The sequence below is a fragment of the Bombina bombina genome, chromosome 11 (assembly GCF_027579735.1).
Source record: "Bombina bombina isolate aBomBom1 chromosome 11, aBomBom1.pri, whole genome shotgun sequence".
NCBI classification, from domain to species: Eukaryota; Metazoa; Chordata; class Amphibia; order Anura; family Bombinatoridae; genus Bombina; species Bombina bombina.
Window position 1 is genome coordinate 64,900,756 of NC_069509.1, and position 20,870 is coordinate 64,921,625.

A 20,870-nucleotide genomic window follows, 5' to 3' on the forward strand; every position below is an offset into this window, starting at 1 on the left:
AAATTACAGAATGATGGGCAGAGGAAAAGAGAGAGAGTGTCAGAGGGGGAGGAGCAATGACAGAGGGGTGGAGTGAGGAACAACCCCAGAGGAACGGGAAAAGAAAGAGGAACTGAGAGAGACAGAAAACCAGTGCAAGAGTGATTGAGATAAGGAAGACCAATGAAAGAGGGACAGAGAGAGGAGCCTTGAACCCTAGTTTGGGCAGCCCTTGTACAGAACTATGTTTTTACACACAGTCAGCTTGTGACCAGTAAAGAACAATGAAAGATTATTAAGTTAAGGCACGTTGCAATATTTATTTATTTTTCTTGACAATTTAATGTCTTCACAGTATACATTTAGAAAAAAAAACCTAAAATTAGGAAAGTCCATAAAAAATGAATCATATGTCTAGTGAAAAACGAATTACAAACAGAAAATCACCTGATTCTGTTAAAAAAGAAAAAGAAAGAAAAGGAAAGAAAATGTTTTCTTTGCCCATTTAAATGGGCTTTACAGCTTGGCTGGCAGAGGCCAGGCTCTAGATTTGAAGAACATCTTGAGTCCAGGAAGGTTGACTGGTGGAAAATAAGGACCAATCCTTTTACGGATCCACCATTTCCCTGTTGATGCGTGTGTGCCCCACGGACGGCTGAACTTATACCTGAAGTGCTCTCCCCTGATCCATCTGTAGGGGGCAACAAAGAGTGGTTAGAGAGTAAAAATAAACACATACTATGGTGATAACATAATACGGGAGGGGCTCTATTATACCTGTACTAAATTGCCACAATAAAGGGAATATGATAAAGAGGACTGAAAATCTATGTCCCTAGAGTGCAAACTAAAAAGATGTTTGGTATTAAAAGACAGTTTTACATTTCTTTAAAACATCTATTTTCTGTTCAGATCTTTGGCAATACAGTGATTAACTGTTGATATATAATATGCATAAAAATAGGGAAAGCATACCTAGATAGGCAGCAATGCACTTCTGAGAGCTATTTGCTGATTGGTGGATACACACATATCCCTCTTGTCATTGGTTCAGTAGATGTGTTCAGCTAGATCCCAATAGTGCATTGCTGCTCTTGAGCTAACTTTAACTATGTGTTTAACCTGTTTGCAAGGGGTTAACATATTAGAGCATTTTCTTTTTGCACTTTTATATCCCTTTACAAATCACCCAGATTCCTGAAATATAAACTTGGCATACTGTACTACAGAAAATAAAAATCTGGAGATTATTATCATCTCATGAATGTTCTGCAAAATTTGCTGAACAGACAACATGAGACAAATCTTTCTTGACTGCCGTAAAATTATGTTTCCAAAGCACTCTATAGGGAAGTATTCAGTATACAGGATGCCTTTTTAAATTCATTCTCAAGATATATTTGAAGATATTCTGTTATGAAAAGTTAACATACTATTGATTCAAAGTCAACAAAGATATATAAAGATTTATTCCACAAGTTAAAGGGACATGAAACCCCCCCAAAAATCTTTCATGACTCAGATAGAGCATGCAATTTTAAACAACTTTCCAATTTACTTCTATTATCTAATTAGCTTTCTAATCTTTTTATCCTTTGTCGAAAATCATACCTAGGTAGGCTCAGGAGCAGCAATGCATTACTGGGAGCTAACTGCTGATTGGTGGCTGCTCAAATATAACTGTTATCATTGGCTCATCTGATGTCTTTATCTAACTTCCAGTAATGCATTGCTGCTCCTTCAACAAAGGATACATAGGGCGCGATCAAATATACGGCGCAGGTTTTGGCGCAAGCGAGGGAACCCGCGCCACCCGTAATTTCACCTTGCACATCGGGGTATTACATATACTGCGCCGTCAGATGCTAAACTGGCGTAAGTAGGACAATCTTACGATCTTCTGAAATGTGCGCAAATACACATTTTAGTCGTCGCAAGTAACTTACGCCAGTATTTTGTCCACGGAAAGTGTAAAAAAAGAGTAGTTTTATGCAAATTAGGCTAACACTCGTAAAAATGAACCGCAATTTCATATAAAATTGCGACACGTAATTACGCTATTCAAAATTCATATATAAACCCATATATAAAGAGATGAAGGTAATACAATTATGATTTCCCATTGTTCTCTCCTCCAAGTATTGTTGATTGTTTTGAGTAGAAATTTAAAGTAAATAAGCAAGTATATGTCCACAATGTGATAAAGTACCTACAAGCTCAATCCATTTGATTATGTTGTGGCTTCAAACTATTTCAAATACACAACTAAACCTTAAAAAACAATATCATAGTATACTGTCCCTTTAACCTTGAGATGCTGCTGAAATGTATGTGTTTGTTAAGGCTTCCAGGGAGTTACGTTGTTTTTTTAGTCAGTGCAAGGGTTGCTGCGCCTGCAATTTGTGGCGAGATGAGAATGGTGTAGATTTTCTGAATTCTGCGCGCGTAAGTCCTTACGCTGTATATTGGATACCAAATTGCGCGTCTGTTCTATGTTAGTCTATTGGTAAAAAAAATACGTCCGAAGGGTGAAAAATACGCGCGTAACTTGTATACTACGCCGTATATGTAATACCAAAATCGCGTAAAATCTGGCGTCGCCGGCTTTTGCGGGCGACGCTCCATATGTAATGGAGGCCCAAGAGTGAATCGCCTTTGATACTAGAAGTAAATTATTAAAGGGACAGTCATGTCCAAAATAAACTTTAATGATTCAGATAGGGCATGTCATTTTAAACAACTTTCCAATTTAATTTTATGACCAATTTTGCTTTGTTCGTTTGGTATTCTTAGTGGAAAACTAAACCTAGGTAGACTCATATGCTAATTTCTTAGACTTTGAAGGCCGCCTCTTATCTGAATGCATTTTGACAGAATTTCACCACTAGAGGGCATTAGTTCATGTGTTTCAGATAGATATCATTGTGCTCACACACGTGGAGTTACCTAGGAATCAGCAATGATTGGCTAAAATGCAAGTCTGTCAAAAGAACTGAAATATGGGGGCAGTCTACAGAGGCTTAGAAACAAGGTAATCACCGAGGTAAAAAGTGTATTAATATAACTGTGTTGGTTATGCAAAACTAGGGAATGGGTAATAAAGGGATTATCTATCTTTTAAACAATAAACATTCTGGTGTAGACTGTCCCTTTACATAAATTAAAAGTAAATTAAAGTTGTTTAAAAGTATATGTTCTATCTAAATCATGAAAGAAAAACAATTTGGGTTTCATGTCCCTTTAACTCAGAAATATTCTAAAAGCTATTTTTATTTGCCATTTATTTAACAATAAAATTCAAGCTCTACCATTTTATTGAAGCACGATATCAAGAAAGCAGAGGTTATTGAACAACGAGTTATATAAAATGCAACACAACTCATTCTGTTCATTTAATGCATAAAAAAATTGAAGAAAATTAACTGATCTTTTCTGGAAGATAAATGGTTAAACTTGCTGTATTCCACGCTGCCCAGTAGCAGCTGCGAGTGGAAAGCATTTTCAAGGGTCCGTCACCCAACGACCGGGTGTTATGACATCTTCCAACTGTACGCGTTAAAAATTAGAAGCAATATTTGAGTTATACCAAAGTGGTCTAAATCTCACAGACAGCTGTAATTAGTTCCAGAGGGCAACAGCTGTCCCCCGGCTAACAGCTGAGAGATTTTTGGAGGGAAAAACAGGAACTGTGTTTTCTGTCAAAATTAACGACCTGACAGGACCAGCGAGGGTGGGGAATAAACCTAAACATGAGTTTTATTATTTTGATATGTACATATAATATATATTACTGACTTTTTATCTGGAGACCTTGTTTCAAGGTTTCCCTCTTAATTGTAAATCAAAGAGAGGGCTGTTGGTAGAAAGGCATAAATTCATTAAAAGCCATAAAACTTTCTTACAGGTCTCAGCTCGGGCCTACTCCGGTCTATAAGCCATGGATATAAAGCCATCCCCATGTGTAAAGTCTCGAGCAATTAATATACTTTTTTTTAAAAAATAGATTCAGTCTATTTCAACATTATCCCATTGTGGGTTAGGTGTAATGGTTTCGAAATATAAATGCACATTTATGTTTTAAGGGTGCTAATAAATGCTGTCAGTTCAAAGTGACTGTTTAATTGATGTAGAAAAGAGAATAAAGCAGAGTCCAGTAAAAGCAATGGATTTCTACAGAATGATCCCAAAGGATCGTAAACCATTTTTTGAAACGCATGTTAGCATAAGGTAAATAAAACAAATCATAAAATTATTAGCAAAGACTTGAATTCATGCATAGGGTATATACGTTTTCTCTCAAAAACAAAAAGCAGGAAAATTCCAGGTCTCAGCTTACTATCAACTGGAACATTGAAACATAATTTTAGCACATTTCCAAATCATGACCTAATTTAACGCGCTTCTAAGCATGCATGTGCAGTCACAATTTACTGTGTGGGCAATGAGGGCATATACATATAAAATATTCGTAAAATCACTGTCAAAGTACTTTCATCTGTGCCTAGAATCCAGACATCCCAACCTGCAAAAACGAATTTCAGGGAGGTGACTTCACCCGTCACTGCGCCGCCCCCCCCCCCCACTTATATATTGGACACCTTAAAACCCTAAATAAGATAGAGACTTATCATTAAAATAGCTTCCTACTAAAGTCACATTAAAAAAAGTAGCTTTATTGCAGAACCACATACAACAAACCTTTTTTTCCAATGATTGTACGTTTGTTGAATGCTTATATATTTTAGAATATGAAGTTTAAATTACGTGCAGTAAATAAGGTAGTATTTATGTTTTATTTTATTAAAATGAGTGGGGGCTTTTTGGTTACTGATGCATGCTTTGAGGGTTCTATAACGTCCCAGCAACTAGAGGCATTCCTTAGAGAAACACTTTTCCGGATTTAGGCCACATTGGATCATGGTACTTTGAGTTTCAGGGAGATTGCATTCCATTTGCTGGCATCAGGGAGCCGCTATTACAATCAGGGAGACTCCCTGAACTTCAGGGAGAGTTGGGATGTCTGAGAATCTATAACTTACATAAAATATGTATTTAAAAATAAATATATATATATATATATACATATATACACATTGGTAACTATATTGTTAACTTGTAAAAGAAACACTTTGGGCTCGATTTATCACGCAAGGGCGGACAGGGGTGTACACATTCACCCCTGTCTGCCCGAGCTCTCCTGTGTCGGGCAGCAATCCAATGTCGGAATTTAACATTGCACATGAGCTCTATTTTGCGCTTGTGTGCAATCCCGTCCCCTGCCCGCACAAGCCATTTACACAAGGGCAGTGGCTGTCAATCTCCCTGGTCGGACGAGACCGCGGAGATTGGAATTCTCCACCTGAAAACCTGCAGTCGTAGGGGAGGAGAAGGCTTGATAAATCAAGTCCTATATACCATCTACTTAGTGACTGCAGCCATGATTAGAGCTCTGAGTGTCATCCTCCTCCTTATGTTTTTAATGTTTTAATAAGTGCTACACTTGAAGGGTTCCTGCACTTGAAGGGTTCCTGCTTTACTGTAGGTCATTCATATAATGCCTGATTTCTTAGAGCTATTGTAGCACATGACAATGTGAGTATAAGTATCCCATCTTGTACAAGAAAGATTTAGAAACAAAGTTACGCTATGAAGTTTTGTTTCTGCTGTGCTTTATTTTAAGGAAACTGTTGCCAATTCCAGTTTGGAAGCCGTATGCCCACCATGCCTACATTCAATTGGCAGTGGTGAGGATGGAATCGTATTGCAATAGGTTCCTTTTGAACTCACGATTGTGAGATCCCATTTTAAAGGCAGGTTAAGAAGGCGCCAGTGCTAATAGTGACAATCACCACAGTGAGAGTGCATCTATGGGGCCAATTCTAAAAAATTTGCCCCTCTAGACGTGGTAAAAAAGGGTCTGTACCTGTGAGTGGCAAGCTGTCTGCCATAAAAATAATGAGAACTCCTTACTATGTAAAAGTTTACAATGAAGGACAAAGTACACAGGGAGAACCCGATGTATGTTTAATGTTTAATATTACGCCTAATACAAATTAAAATACACTGTTTTCAGTGCACTGTGCCTTAAATGTTCTGTTATTTTCGTATGCATAGGTTTTTTTATTCGGGTTATAAGTGTTTTGAGTATTTTGATAAAAGCTTGCCACCTTTTAAGTTGCTAGAAAAACAGTGAGATCTGTAGGGGGAAACCGTTCAGAGAATTATGCTGGGATTTAAAAGAAAATATCATATACGCCCATAGAACAACCATGTTCAGCCCATTTTACAAAAAAACTCCAAACTATTAAGCTTTGTATTTTGTACAAATTTTTATGTTGTTGGTTTTTTTGCACATTCAGTGTACTTAAATTATGATTTATGCTGTGCATATTTAATTTTATTTATTCCTGTGTAATTTACATAAAATTTTACGCTTTTGAAAAAATATGGTTTTTGGTGAACAATTTTGTTACTATTTTTGATGCATCTTAACAATACAATGTTTTCCTGTGTATTTTTGTGTGAATGTTTCAGTTATTCATTTGTATGATTTTTAAATTATGATTTTCATTGTGCACTTTAGTAATGTATGCATCTCCTCCCCATACAAAAATGAAGTATATGCCTCTTAGCGAGATACCCTGCGGTCAGGGTAAAAAAAATTAAATTATGCTTACCTGATCATTTTCTTTTCTTCAGATGGAAAGAGTCCACAACTGCATTCATTACTTTTGGGAATTTAGAACCTGGCCACCAGGAGGAGGCAAAGACACCCCAGCCAAAGGCTTAAATACTCCTCCCACTTCCCTCATCCCCCAGTCATTCTGCTGAGGGTCAAGGAACAGTAGAAGAAACATCAGGGTGAAAAGATGCCAGAAGAATAAAATAAAGACGCCCCACCTAAAAAATACGGGTGGGGAGCTGTGGAATCTTTCCATCTGAAGAAAATAAATTTATCAGGTACGCATAATTTAAGTTTTTCTTCATAAATGGAAAGAGTCCACAGCTGCATTCATTACTTTTGGGAAAACAATACCCAAGCTATAGAGGACACTGAATGCTAAAACGGGAGGGTACATTAGGCGGCTCATTCTAAAGGCATCAAGTCTGAAACCACTACCCAACAAACCCCCGCTTTGTCCGAAGCCGAGAAAACATAGCAAAGAAAAAGCCCCAAAGGACACTGGCCCGCAGATAGTCCAGAAACCTAGCTAGAGACCGCAAATCAGACTCAACTGAGCCAACAAGCCTCCAGGAGACACCATCGCCCAGCAGTCGGTCCCCGACCACACATCCCCTACTAAAGAAGGGAACACCAGCCGACACTCCTAACACGGATAGGACAAGAAGAGCCAAAGGAAACCGAAAGGTTACCACAATTCCAAAAGAGGAATAATCCCCGAGAGCGAGCCCGGCTCACAAAAACCCAAATGGGTACTAGGTCCCAACAAACCAGGGGCAACGCCCAGTCCAAACAGAAACCACAAGGTTTAGGACCAGTCCTGGAAAGAGAAAAACCTTCTCGCCACATGCAAATGCACCCAGAAAACAACTGAAAAACAAGTCCTCAAATTGACAGAATTCCAAGTACAGAAGTATTCAGAGACAAAAACGGGTATCAGAACCAGACGAGGCACCCCTGGGTCAAACCCCCCCAGCCATTCTTAGAATGACACAGAAGAAAATACTTGATGAGAAGTAAAAAGCAGCCAAACAAGGTAACAGATTGTAAAATCTCCCAGACAAAGGGTCCACTCTAGGCAACCCAGCTTCCAGACCTGCACATAGGTCTAAAAAAAACGGAAGAAGCACAGAGCCTCAATGAGGCCCTCTGCACCCCCAACCCAAAGATAACCAACAGGTCCCAGAACCCACTCCCAGCTGGGCCAGTCCAAGCATCGGCAGGTCTGAAAACAGGGGAACATAAAAAAAAACCAACACCAGCTCAAACTGACGGAAGAATGGCCTCGGCCATCCCAACAGAGTTCGGGTGCCAACTCCAAAACTCCTCTCTGGAGACAGTCAATAAGGCCGTAGACCCAGAGAAATCCAGCAACAGGCCCAAACACAGGCTCGACGCGAAGCCAGAAATCTCCAGATGGAACAGAACAACCCAGAGAGCATATCTCTCTCCGAAACAGTCTAAACCTCTGTTCCGACCTCCTGAACCCAGGAGGAGTCCCCAGACAGGGACCACACCCCCGAAAAGGAGGAAACTAGTCCCCCCCAAGAAAGAGGGCAGATGTAAAGCAAGGCACAAAGCCACGGGCCAAACCCAGAGACCACATCTCCAATGAAGATGAACTTCAAGGGTCCCTTGGAAAAAATAGCCTGCCATGCTGAAGCGGATACCAAGCTGACCAAGGAAACCCATACCTTAGAACGTAAGGCAAGCCTTAGCTGTCAGAAAACCTGGCCAATTGACCAGATCAACTAGCCAGACCATTGGTCATAGGCCAAGTTCCCTGAAACTAGAGGACACGATCAGACCTGGGTCCCAAACGACAGGTAACAATCCGCAACTTGGTCCACAAGGACATAGCGGAAGCCTCAGCAACCGTAGCAACCAGGTCGATGATAGATCCAAGCCCCCAATATGCTTAAAACAAACAAATCCCGGAACTCAACACCCCGTCTGATATAAAAAACAGACCCACCGGGGAATATTACTCAAAAACTAGATGCCTGAGCAAGGAGCAACCGGCCCATCCCCGAGAACGCTACAAGACTCACTCATAATCTCAACCCAATGGAAGAAAAGAGTCCTTGCAAGTCCCACACACCCAGAGAGAGCTAAAGTAGTCACACAAGACCCCAGAGCCTCAAAAGGCGTACCAAACATTGAGTACAAAGCCCCGAAGAGGGAGAGAACAAGGCTAGTCTCCATAATCTCCTTACGAATAGAGCCCATCCAAGGAACATGATGCAGGGCATCCCCTTGTAGAAAACCCCTAAGCAAAGCTTGGAAAAGGAGACAACCCAGCCTATTGTCCCAGGAATGGAACGACTAACTCCTTCAGGACAAATGAGACAACCATTAACCCCAAGGGCAAACCGCACGGAAACCGGCGGCAAAAGGAACCAAGTCCTCCATCCTCTAACCCACGTGGGAGAGAAAGACTCCAGTCCTGACAGGATGTTGTCTACAACCGAGAGAGTCACAGCAGAACCTTAAATATGAGTGTACCAGTAAAGCTCTGCAAAGCCCCTTTAAGGGACTCAAGGTGCTGCTCATTTTATCAACCTGATAAAAGCTGTTCCGCTAGCCCCAGACGCTGAACCTGTAAGATAATAAGTGAACCATGCAAAGCACTTCGTGCCAAAACCGGATCAATCCAGCCTAACAGACGCCACATGACTGAACTAGGCCTCACGACAGAGTTAACAGAACCCAATCAGGACCAGCCTGAAACCAGGGCCATCACTGCCAAGGCCCTAGTTCAAAAAAGCTTAGGTTTTTTTAGAGTTAGGTTTTTTATTTTAGGAGTTTGTGTGTGTGTGTGTGGGGGGTTACTTTTAGGGGGTACTTTGTAATTTTTTTAAGGTAAAAGAGCTGTTTAACTTAGGGTAATGCCTAGAAAAGGCCCTATTGCTATTGGTAGTTTATTGTTAGATTAGGAGGTGCTTTTATTTGGGGGGGGGGGGTTATTTTTATAGGGGTATTAGATTAAGTTTATTTTTTTTATTTTTTATTATTTAGTTTATATTTTTCAGTAATTTTAAATAGACTGCCTTCTGGGCAGGCTTATCGCCTAGTATATATATATATATATATATATATATATATATACTGTTTGCATGATTATATATAGGTAAATATATACAGATATATATAGAAATATCTATTTAGAAATACATAGAAAATATTATGCTATGTGCAGAACATTGGAATGTTAAATATTTACAGCAAATATTCACTATAACACTATTAAAAATTAATATTTACTTAAAGGGACATAATACTCATATGCTAAATCACTTGAAACTGATGCAGTATAACTATAAAAAGCTGACAGGAAAATATCACCTGAGCATCTCTATGTAAAAAAGGAAGATATTTTACCTCAGATCTCCTCAGCTCAGCAGAGTAAGTTCTGTGTAAAAAGTTATACTTCACCTGCTCCCAGCTGCAGGTAAAAAAATAAATAAATGAAGAAATGAACAGCAGCCAATCAGTATCAGCAGTGCTGAGTGTCAGGGTTTTTTCCATTTTACGCACCTCTCTTCCTGAGTATGGTGCATTGTAGGGGATGCTGCTCATTTCCTGCACTTCCTTTTATGGCCAGACTGGTGTGCATCATCCATGTGAGACAGGATGCAGTCTCAGAATTGTGATGTCATCACTTATTAATTAAAGGGCATTTGTTCAGTATGCTTTTGCCTTTGCGTTGTCTCAGACCTGTTTGTGAGAGTTCCTGTGTATTACCTGGCTGCCTGACGTCCTTCCTGGTTCCTGATCCCTGGCTTGTTCCTGACTCTGCTGTTTTCCTTGTTCCTGATTCTGGCTCGTCTGACTATTCGCTTTGGCTCCTGAATCGGCTCGTCTGACTACCAGCTCTGGTTTTGACTCCTGGCTTGTTTTTTGACTTGTGGACTTTTTTTTATTATTTTTTGCTATTAATAAAGGTGTGATTATTTTTGCACTTTTTGTCTCAGTCTGATTCCTGGCACCCTGACATTACGCAAAGGCCATGAATCCTGATGCTGCTAATTATCCACCTTTACCTGCCATCATTTCCAGGATGGATGTACAGGATCACCGCTTGGATCAATTTGCACTAGCCCTGCAAACCCTGCTGACTCACACTGCACATTTGGACCAAAGTGTCCCGCAAGTTATGGCTGCTCCCGTTTCCGCACCTCTACCTCAGCGATATGGAGGCAATCCTATTCAGTGCAGAGGGTTTTTGAAGCAGGTGTGCATTTACTTTGAGATGTTACCTCAGGCGTTTCCCTCTGACAGAGCTAAGGTGGGATTTCTCATCTCGTTACTCTCTGACACAGCTCTTGCCTGGGCTAATCCCTTGTGGGAGACTAATAAACCTGTGATTTCAAATTACCCTGAATTTGTGGCCTCCTTTCGAAGGGTATTTGATGTTTCGACTCGCTCCTCCTCTGCTGCTAAACGACTCATGTCCATTCAGCAAGGTACAAGATCTGTTGCTCAGTATGCTATTGAGTTCCGTACGCTTGCCGCACAGGTAGGTTGGAACAATGAAGCCCTTGTTGCCGCCTTCTTTCATGGGCTCTCTGATGTGATTAAAGACGAAGTTGCTGCCAGAGATTTACCAGAGGATCTCGAGGCATTAGTCTTTTTTTATCCTAATTGACATCAGACTCAGAGAGAGGCCCTCTTTCAAGGAGCGCTTGCGGAAGCCTCCTGTTCCGTTGTCTCCTACGTGTTCGTTCCCACCCATGCCTCCCTCTCCTCCCATGCCTCCTGGTCCTGAGTCACCAGGTACTGCTGAGCCGATGAAGTTGGGATTCACACGTCTCTCCACGGCGGAGAGGGCCTTTAGGAGGAGGGAGGGGCTCTGCCTCTATTGTGGGTTACAGGGCCACCTTTTGAAGTCTTGTCCTACAATGCCGGGAAACACTCACACCTAATGTCCTGTCGGGGGCAGACCTTGGGTGGTTTATCCTTGTCCCCGGAACCGCTTAAGGAGAAACCTTTGGTAACGGATGTCCTTTCCTGGGTGGACTCCTCCATAGTAACTCAGGCTCTTGTTGACTCCGGTGCTGCGGGCTATTTCATTGACAGTGCTTTTGTATTACTCCATTCATGTTTTGCCTCGGTCCGTTCCGCTTGCTATTGAGGCCATTGATGGCAGGCCCCTTCAGCCCGCACTCGTTACTCACGAAACTGCTCCGTTGTCCATGGCTGTTGGGGCTCTCCATTTTAAAACCCTCCAGTTCCAGGTGATAAACTCTCCGCATTTTCCGGTTGTTCTGGGTTATCCCTGGCTCCAAAAGCACAATCCCAGTCTCGACTGGCGCAGGTCCGAAATTTTGTCGTGGTCCCCGCAATGTATTTCCACTTGTCTTCGGAAACCAGTTAAAGTCTTGTGCACTTCTTCGGTATCTCAATTGCCAGAGGACTACAGAGAGTTCCTAGACGTGTTTAACAAGGTGCGTGCCGGTACGTTGCCTCCTCACCGGTCTTACGATTGTGCCATAGACCTGCAACCCGGAGCCATTCCTCCTCGGGGCAGGGTGTACCCTCTGTCTGTTGCAGAGAATTGTGCTATGGAGTAGTATGTTGCCGATGCTCTGTCGCGGGGGATCATCCGCAAATCCTGCTCTCCTGCAGGGGCTGGCTTCTTCTTTGTGAAGAAAAAGGGTGGCGAGTTAAGGCCTTGTATCGATTATAGGGGTCTTAATCATCTTACCATTAAGAATGCTTACCCTATTCCGCTCATTACGGAACTCTTTGACTGCCTCAAGGGAGCTACGGTCTTTACTAAACTTGATTTGAGAGGAGCGTACAATCTCGTTAGGATTAAGGAGGGCCACGAATGGAAAACAGCATTTAACACCAGGAGCGGGCATTATGAGTATCTTGTAATGCCCTTTGGCCTATGTAATGCTCCTGCTGTTTTTCAGGAATTTATTAATGATGTCCTACGAGATATGTTGGAACAGTGTGTTGTGGTGTACTTAGACGACATCCTCATACACTCACCCACACTTGAGGCTCATCGTTCTGATGATACACGGGTTCTTCAGAGACTATGTGAGAACAGCCTGTTTTGTAAACTCGAGAAATGTGAGTTCCATCAGACTCAAGTAACCTTCCTAGGTAATGTTATCTCCGTTGCAGGGTTCTCCATGGATCCTGACAAGTTATCTGCAGTTCTGCAGTGGCCTCACCCAGTTGGTCTCCGGTCTATTCAACGTTTTTTGGGGTTCGCCAATTACTATAGAAAGTTTATTAAAAACTTTTCTTCCTTGGTCAAACCTATCACAGACATGACCCGTAAAGAGAATGATCCACTCCATTGGTCACCTACTGCCATTAAGGCCTTTGATAGTCTTAAGACTGCCTCTGCTGCTGCTCCAGTTCTGGCTCATCCTAACCCTGTCCTGCCTTTCATTCTTGAGGTCGATGCGTCTGAGACTGGAGTAGGTGCCCTCTTGTCTCAACCTCCTACGCCTGACGGTTCCTTGCATCCGTGTGGTTTCTTCTCTAAGAAATTGTCTCCAGCGGAGTGCAATTATGAAATTGGCGACAGGGAATTACTGGCCATCATTTTGGCACTCAAGGAATGGAGGCATCTTCTCGAGGGTACTAGCGTGCCAGTGCTTATTCTTACTGACCAAAAGAATTTAACTTATCTATCTGAAGCAAAACGTTTGTTGCCCCGACAGGCCAGATGGGCGCTATTTTTGTCTCGGTTTAATTATATGGTCTCCTACCTGCCTGGTAGTAAGAATGTTAGGGCTGATGCCCTCTCTCGACAATTTTCGCCTCTGTCCAAGGAGGAGTCTGTACCTACTCCTGTTATACCTCCTGACTATATTTTGGCTACTATACGTACTAATTTGACTTCTCCCTTGGGGGAGGAGATCATGGCTGCACAAACCAATGCACCTCCTGAGAAACCTATTGGTAAGTGTTTTGTTTCTGAGAAACTTTGAACTAAACTTTTGCACACTTACCACTATCCTAAAGCCGCAGGTCACCCAGACAAGAACCAAATGATTTGGTCTATCACTCGACAATTCTGGTGGCCAGGTCTTCGTTCTGATGTTGCTGCGTATGTTGCCTCCTGCTCAGTTTGTGCACAGAATAAGACTCCTCGACATCTTCCTGTGGGTCTTCTTCAACCTATTGCTAATGGTTAGCGTCCTTGGACACATCTTTCCATGGACTTCATTGTCGAGCTCTCTGTTTCCAATGGCAATACTGTTATCATTATGGTGGTTGACCGTTTTTTCTAAAATGTCACATTGCATTCCCTTGATGAAGCTGCCTACCGCTCAGGAGCTTGCTTCAATGTTTGCCCGGGAGGTCTTCCGTTTACATGGGTTACCCAAAGAGATAGTGTCGGACTGGGGTAGCCAGTTTGTCTCCAGATCTTGGCGTTCCTTTTGTGCTCAAATGGGGATCCAGCTTTCCTTCTCCTCGGCATATCACCCTCAATCCAATGGGGCTGCGGAATGGTCTAATCAAGCTTTGGAACAGTTCCTCAGTTGCTATGTCTCAGATCACCACAATAATTGGTCTGAACTTTTACCTTGAGCAGAGTCTGCTCGTAATAGTGCTATTAATGCTTCCTCCAAGTTATCCCAGTTCATGGCGAATTATGGGTTTCAACCATCCTTGTTGCCCGATTCATTCATGTCTCAGGGTATTCCGGTTTTGGAGGAGCAACTCCGTTCCACGTGGGTGCAGATTCAGGATTGCCTTCATCGTTCTATGCAGCGCCAAAAGTTCCAGGCTGATCGTAGGCGTCTGCCCGCACCTTCCTACCAGGTTGGTGAGTTTGGCTGTCCTCCCGCAACTTGAACCTTCGTGTGCCTTCCAATAAATTGGCTCCCCGTTATGTTAGTCCTTTTCGAATACTCCGACGGGTTAATCCTGTGGCCTACGCTCTTGACCTTCCTCCTGCTCTCTAATGTTTTTCATGTCTCCCTCTTGAAACCATTGGTTTGTAATCGGTTTACCACTGTGTTGCCTCGTCCCCGTCCTATCTTTGTTGACAACCATGAGGAGTATGAGGTCAGCAGCATTATTGACTCTCGTATGTCCAGGGACCGTGTACAGTATTTGGTTCACTGGAGGAGCTACGGTCCGGAGGAGCGTTCTTCGGTTCCCTCCTCTGATGTTCATGCTCCCGCCCTCCTCCGTGCCTTCCATGCCCGTTTCCCCAATAAACCTTTTGTCCTCCCGCGGGGGAGGGGTCGTTGAGGGGAGGGTACTGGCAGGGTTTTTTCCCTGTTGTGTTTGCCATGAGCTGCTGGGAGGCATTTTACTCACCTCTCTTCCTGACTATGGTGCATTGTGGAGGATGCTGCTCATTTCCTGCACTTCCTTTTATGGCCAGACTGGTGTGCATCATCCATGTAAGACAGGATGCAGTCTCAGAATTGTGATGTCATCACTTATTGTTTAAAGGGCCTCTGTTCAGTATGCTTTGCCTTTGCATTGTCTCAGACCTGTTTGTGAGAGTTCCTGTGTATTACCAGGCTGCCTGACGTCCTTCCTGGTTCCTGATCCCTGTCTTGTTCCTGACTCTGCTGTTTTCCTTGTTCCTGATTCTGGCTCGTTTGACTATTAGCTTTGGCTCCTGACTCGGCTCATCTGACTCCTGGCTTGTTATTTGACTTTTGGACTTTTTTTTAATTATTTTTTGCTATTAATAAAGGTGTGATTATTTTTGCACTTCTCATCTCAGTCTGATTCCTGGCACCCTGACACTGAGGTCATGAACTCTTTTACTGTGATTTCATGAGATTTGACTTAACTCTCATGAGATTTCATTGTAAACTTCCATACACTGAATAGGGAAATAACATGAGAGTACACGAGGCTCATCCATTCAGCTGTCCCGGGACAGACATACTAATTTGCTGCTTAGAAGTCCTTTACAATGGGATGTGGCTACTTAAGAACTTTTGAGGTAAAATATCTTTCTTTTTTACATAGAGATGTTCAGGTGATATTTTCTAGTCAGCTTTTTACAGCTCTGCTGCATCACTTTCAAGTGTTTCAACATTTGGGTATTATGGCTCTTTAACAGAAAAGGGCTCCAATGCACTTAATAAATATGCATACAGTACATATGTCTTTAATATGTATATATGTCAGTAAATACATATGTACACATATAAATAAACACACACACATATATATATATATATATATATATATATATACACTCACCGGCCACTTTATTAGGTACACCTATTCAATTGCTTGGTAACACAAATCGCTAATCAGCCAATCACATGGCAGCAACTCAATGCATTTAGGCATCTAGACATGGTGAATACAACTTGCTGAAGTTCAAACCAAGCATTAGAATGGGGAAGAAAGGGGATTTAAGTGACTTTGAACGCATGGTTTTTGGTGCCAGACGGGCTGGTCTGAGTATTTTAAAAACTGCTGATCTACTGGAATTTTTATGCACAACCATCTCTAGGGTTTACAGAGAACGGCCCAAAAAGAGAAAATATCCTGTGAGCGGCAGTTGTGTGGACTACAATGCCTTGTTGATGTCAGAGGAGAATAGGCAGACTGGTTCGAGATGATAGAAAGGCAACAGTAAATCAAATAACCACTCGTTTCAACCAAGGTATGCAGAATACCATCTCTGAACGCACAACACATCGAACCTTAAGGCAGATGGCCTACAGCAGCAGAAGACCACACTGGGTGCCACTCCTGTCAGCTAAGAACAGGAAACTGAGGCTACAATTCGCACAGGTTCACCAAAATTGGAGAAAAAAAGATTTTAAAAATGTTGCCTGGTCTGATGAGTCTCGATTTCAGCTGCGACATTCAGATGGTAGGGTCAAAATTTGGCGTAAACAACATGAAAGCATGGATCCATCCTGCCTTGTATCAATGGTTCAGGCTAGTGGTGGTGATATAATGGTGTGGGGGATATTTTCTTGGCACACTTTGGGGCCCTAAGTACCAATTGAGCATCGTTTAAATGTCACGGCCTACCTGAGTATTGTTGCTGACCATGTCCATCCCTTTATGACTACAGTGTACCCATCTTCTGATGGCTACGTCCAGCAGGATAATGCACCATATCACAAAACTCAAATCATCTCAAACTGGTTTCTTGAACATGACAATGAGTTTATTCCAATGGCATCCATAGTCACCACATCTCAATCCAATAGAGCACATTTAGGATGTGGTGGAATGGGAGATTCGCATCATTGATGTGCAGCCGACAAATCTACAGCAACTGCGTGATGCTATTATGTCAATATATACCAAAATCTCTGAGGAATGTTTCCAACACCTTGTTGAATCTATGCCACAAATAATTAAGGCAGTTCTGAAGGCAAACGGGGGTCCATCCCGGTACTAGCAAGGTGTACCTAATAAAGTGGCCGGTGAGTATATATATATATATATATATATATATACATATATACATATTTTATGTTTTTTGACACTTTTTTGTTGTGTGAAACAACTAACCACAGCTCTGAGTTTGTGCTAACCTCATGAGCGTTAACTTCAATTGTGCTCAAGTGATCACTTTTACTTTCAACTTGCATGAAAACTAAAGTGAAAACCACATATCGTATATATATATATATATATATATATATATATATATATATATATATATATATATATATATAGCACACAGAGAAAGTCCAGCACTCACAACTAAGATAAAAAACAGCAATGGAAGAGTTAGTTACCGCATCTGGCGAAATGGGAAAAGCCCAGGTACCTCGTCAAGGTCTCTTCCAAAAACCTGCGTCCCTAAACAGCCACACAATGCAGGCTCACATTCAAACAACTGTGTAAAAATGAAGGGTGCAAAGGCTTATGTAATCTCCCCAGACATATACAAAACACGGGAGGGGTCGCACTCTCAGGCCGGACCGGGTACACATCCTATGGCCCTGTAACATGCACAGCCCTGGGTGCAAAACAGCACTCTCAAGAAGCTGCACTGTCACCAGAGCCACAGGCAGTTAACCCCAGGCAGGCCTGGGTGCAAGGCCCTAACAGGGAAAATTACAAAAAAATAATACATTAATATAGCACACAGAGAAAGTCCAGCACTCACTCACAACTAAGATAAAAAACAGCAATGGAAGAGTTAGTTACCGCATCTGGCCAAATGGGAAAAGCCCAGGTACCTCGTCGAGGTCTCTTCCAAAAACCTGGGTCCCTAAACAGCCACACAATGCACTGGTGCAGCTTCCTGAGAGTGCTGTTTTGCACCAACGGCTGTGCATGTTACAGGACCATAGGATGTGTACCCGGTCCGGCCTGAGAGTGCTGACCCCTCCCGTGTTTTGTATATGTCTGGGGAGATTACATAAGCCTGTGCACCCTTCATTTTTACACAGTTGTTTGATTGTGAGCCTGCATTGTGTGGCTGTTTAGGGACCGAGGTTTTTGGAAGAGAGCTGGACTTTCTCTGTGTGCTATATTAATGTATTATTTTTTTGTAATTTTCCCTGTTTGGGCCTTGCACCCAGGCCTGCCTGGGGTTAACTGCCTGTGACTCTGGTGACAGTGCAGCTTCCTGAGAGTGCTGTTTTGCACCCAGGGATGTGCAAATCACTTCCTGTAACCATCAATATGTTTCTTACACCTCTCTACTGGAATTGTGGACCACTCTTCTTTTGCCAAACTGCTCCAGGTCTCTCAGATTGAAAGGGTTCCTTTTCCCAACTGCTGTTTTGAGATCTCTCCACAGGTGCTCTATGGGATTGAGATCTGGACTCATTGCTGGCCAGTTCAGTACTCTCCAGCGCTTTGTCTTAAACCATTTCTGGGTGCATTTTGATGTGTGCTTTTTGGTCATTGTCCTGCTGTAAGACCCATGACCTCTGAGGGAGACCCAACTTTCTGACACTGGGCCCTACATTACACCTCAGAATTCTTTGGTAGTCTTCAGATTCCATAATGCCAAGCACTCAGTCAAGACATCAAGTGCCTGAAACAGTAAAGCAACCCCGAAACATCAGTGAACCTCCACCATGTTTGACTGTAGGGACTGTATTCTTTTCTTTAAAAGCCTCATTTCTTTTTCTGAAAACAGTAGAATGATGGGCTTTACCAAAAAGCTGTAATATTTTTTTGTCTGTCCACAGCACATTCTCCCAAAAGGATTTTGGCTTCCTCAGGTAAGTTTTAGCAAACTCCAATCTGGCATTTTTATGTTTAGGTGTCAGCAGTGAGGTCCTCCTGGGTCTCCAACCATAGCGTCCCTTTTCATTCAGATGGCAACGTATAGTTCAAGCTGACACATTTGTACCCTGTGCCTGAAGGTCAGCTTGAATTTGTCTGGAAGTTGATTGAGGTTCTTAATCCACCATTCGAACAATACTTCGTTGCAACCTTTGAGCAATTATTTCTCTTTCGTCCATGTACAGGGAGATTAGCTATAGTGCCATGGGCTGTAAACTTCTTGACAATGTTGCGCACAGTGGATACAGGAACATTAAGATCTCTAGAGATGGACTTGTAACCTTGAGATTGTCCATGCTAGTACACAATTTTTGTTCTCAAATCTTTTGACAATTCTTTCCTGCTCTTTCTCTTCTCCATGCTCAGTGTGGCCCACAAAGACACACAACAGAAAAATTGAGTCCATTTTTCACCATTTTAACTGGTTGTCGGTGTGATTTCTATATTGTCAGCACCAGTTAATTGATACAGCTGCATTTAATTACAAATTACAGGAGCATCACAAAGTTGGAATACAATTATTTCTTACAATTTTGAAAAGGGGCCAATAATTGTTAGATTTGGCTTTTTTTCTACACTTTTTTGTGTCATCATAATGCAAACAAAAGAGATAAACATGAGAATGCCTAAACATTTGTAATTGCAACAATTTTCTGGGTGAAGTTGTGCATTATCTGACAGAAATGCAGGGGTGCCAATATTTATGGCCATGACTGTATATATATATAACCTACACTACCAATCATATCAAGAACTTACCTATACAGATTCTTTTGAACCTATTACTACATGTTATATATATATATACACTGTGTATGTATGTGTGTGTATGTGTACATATATATATATATATATATATATATATATATATATATATACTGCCCCTCTTGATAGAGGACTTCTGACAAGACAATCAAGTTGACTTTTAAGGAATGGTGGTATCACTGGAGGGTGCTGTCCATCCAATAACAATGTATTCTTTCTATGAATTAAATATTTCAGAATGCCTATTCTTCTTTTGCCTTCCAACCTACATATTAAGCTAGTTTCAAGAACAACAAAGTGATATGAAATCTGGGAGTTTTCATCTTGGAAGAAAAGACAAATTATAACTAAAATTTAGAGGCGATTAAATGCTCTCTCTAAAGAACAGCTATCTCATCGTTCCTATGTTAATTTAGACTACTGTGATGGCTTAAACTACTGGAAGGGCCATAGCCCTATTATTTTGGATTAGGAGTATTAAAGTCAAGCTATGATGTCCTTCTAGCTTGTAGTCTAGGATATGCTGAAATGAGACTATGGATTAAGCTTTACAATATTAGGGGGACGTTATTTCCTTTACCCATTCCATCTTCATATTGGTACTCTAATAAAATGGATTTAACTGTTGATCACCCTTCTTTTTACAAAGCATAGGTATCATAGCTTTATTTTATCCCATTCAACCATCTGCCATCCACTGCTTTTCTTTAAGTAATAGGTTTAACGTTAGGGAACACTGCAGGCAATCATGTCAGATCATATATTTGAAGGGTCTATATCAATAGTTTATCTTAAATCATAAGTAGTGGCCTTTTAAAATAATTTTATTCTAAAATAATGTATTCATGCCTAGATCATGAAGGCTTCATTACTTTAGATTTACTAATTATTGAAATTAAAATGAACACATTTAAAAGGGAATTATGGCAATTTAAGTCAAGAAAGATGAGCAGGGATAAAAGAGACTATGACTCCAACCAGGTCTATAGATGGACTCAGGAGGACAACTCTAGAAAAGGATATAAGAGAAATATAAAAAATAGAAACAAACAAAGTAACTGGAAGGGGAATAAGAAGGGCAAAAGTGTAACATTTTCAGACACCGAATATGAGTGTGACTCATCAGATGGTGACAATCCTGAGGCAGGTGAAACTGCATCAGTCTTTCAAGAGAATGATGCAGTATATTATAGTGAAAACCCTACCTCACAGTCAAAAAACGGGC

The 20,870-nt window shown here is 41.6% G+C and overlaps 1 protein-coding gene across 1 annotated transcript in view; it reads right to left on the reverse strand.

Moving 5' to 3' along the window:
- Positions 1-271: 271 nt before the first annotated feature.
- Positions 272-20,870, reverse strand: part of LMF1 (lipase maturation factor 1) — a gene marked incomplete in the record, with an annotated part of 853,471 nt that continues 832,872 nt past the window's right edge. The window contains 1 exon segment of the mRNA XM_053695262.1: positions 272-670. Within this exon segment, the coding sequence (XP_053551237.1) occupies positions 496-670 (175 nt within the window).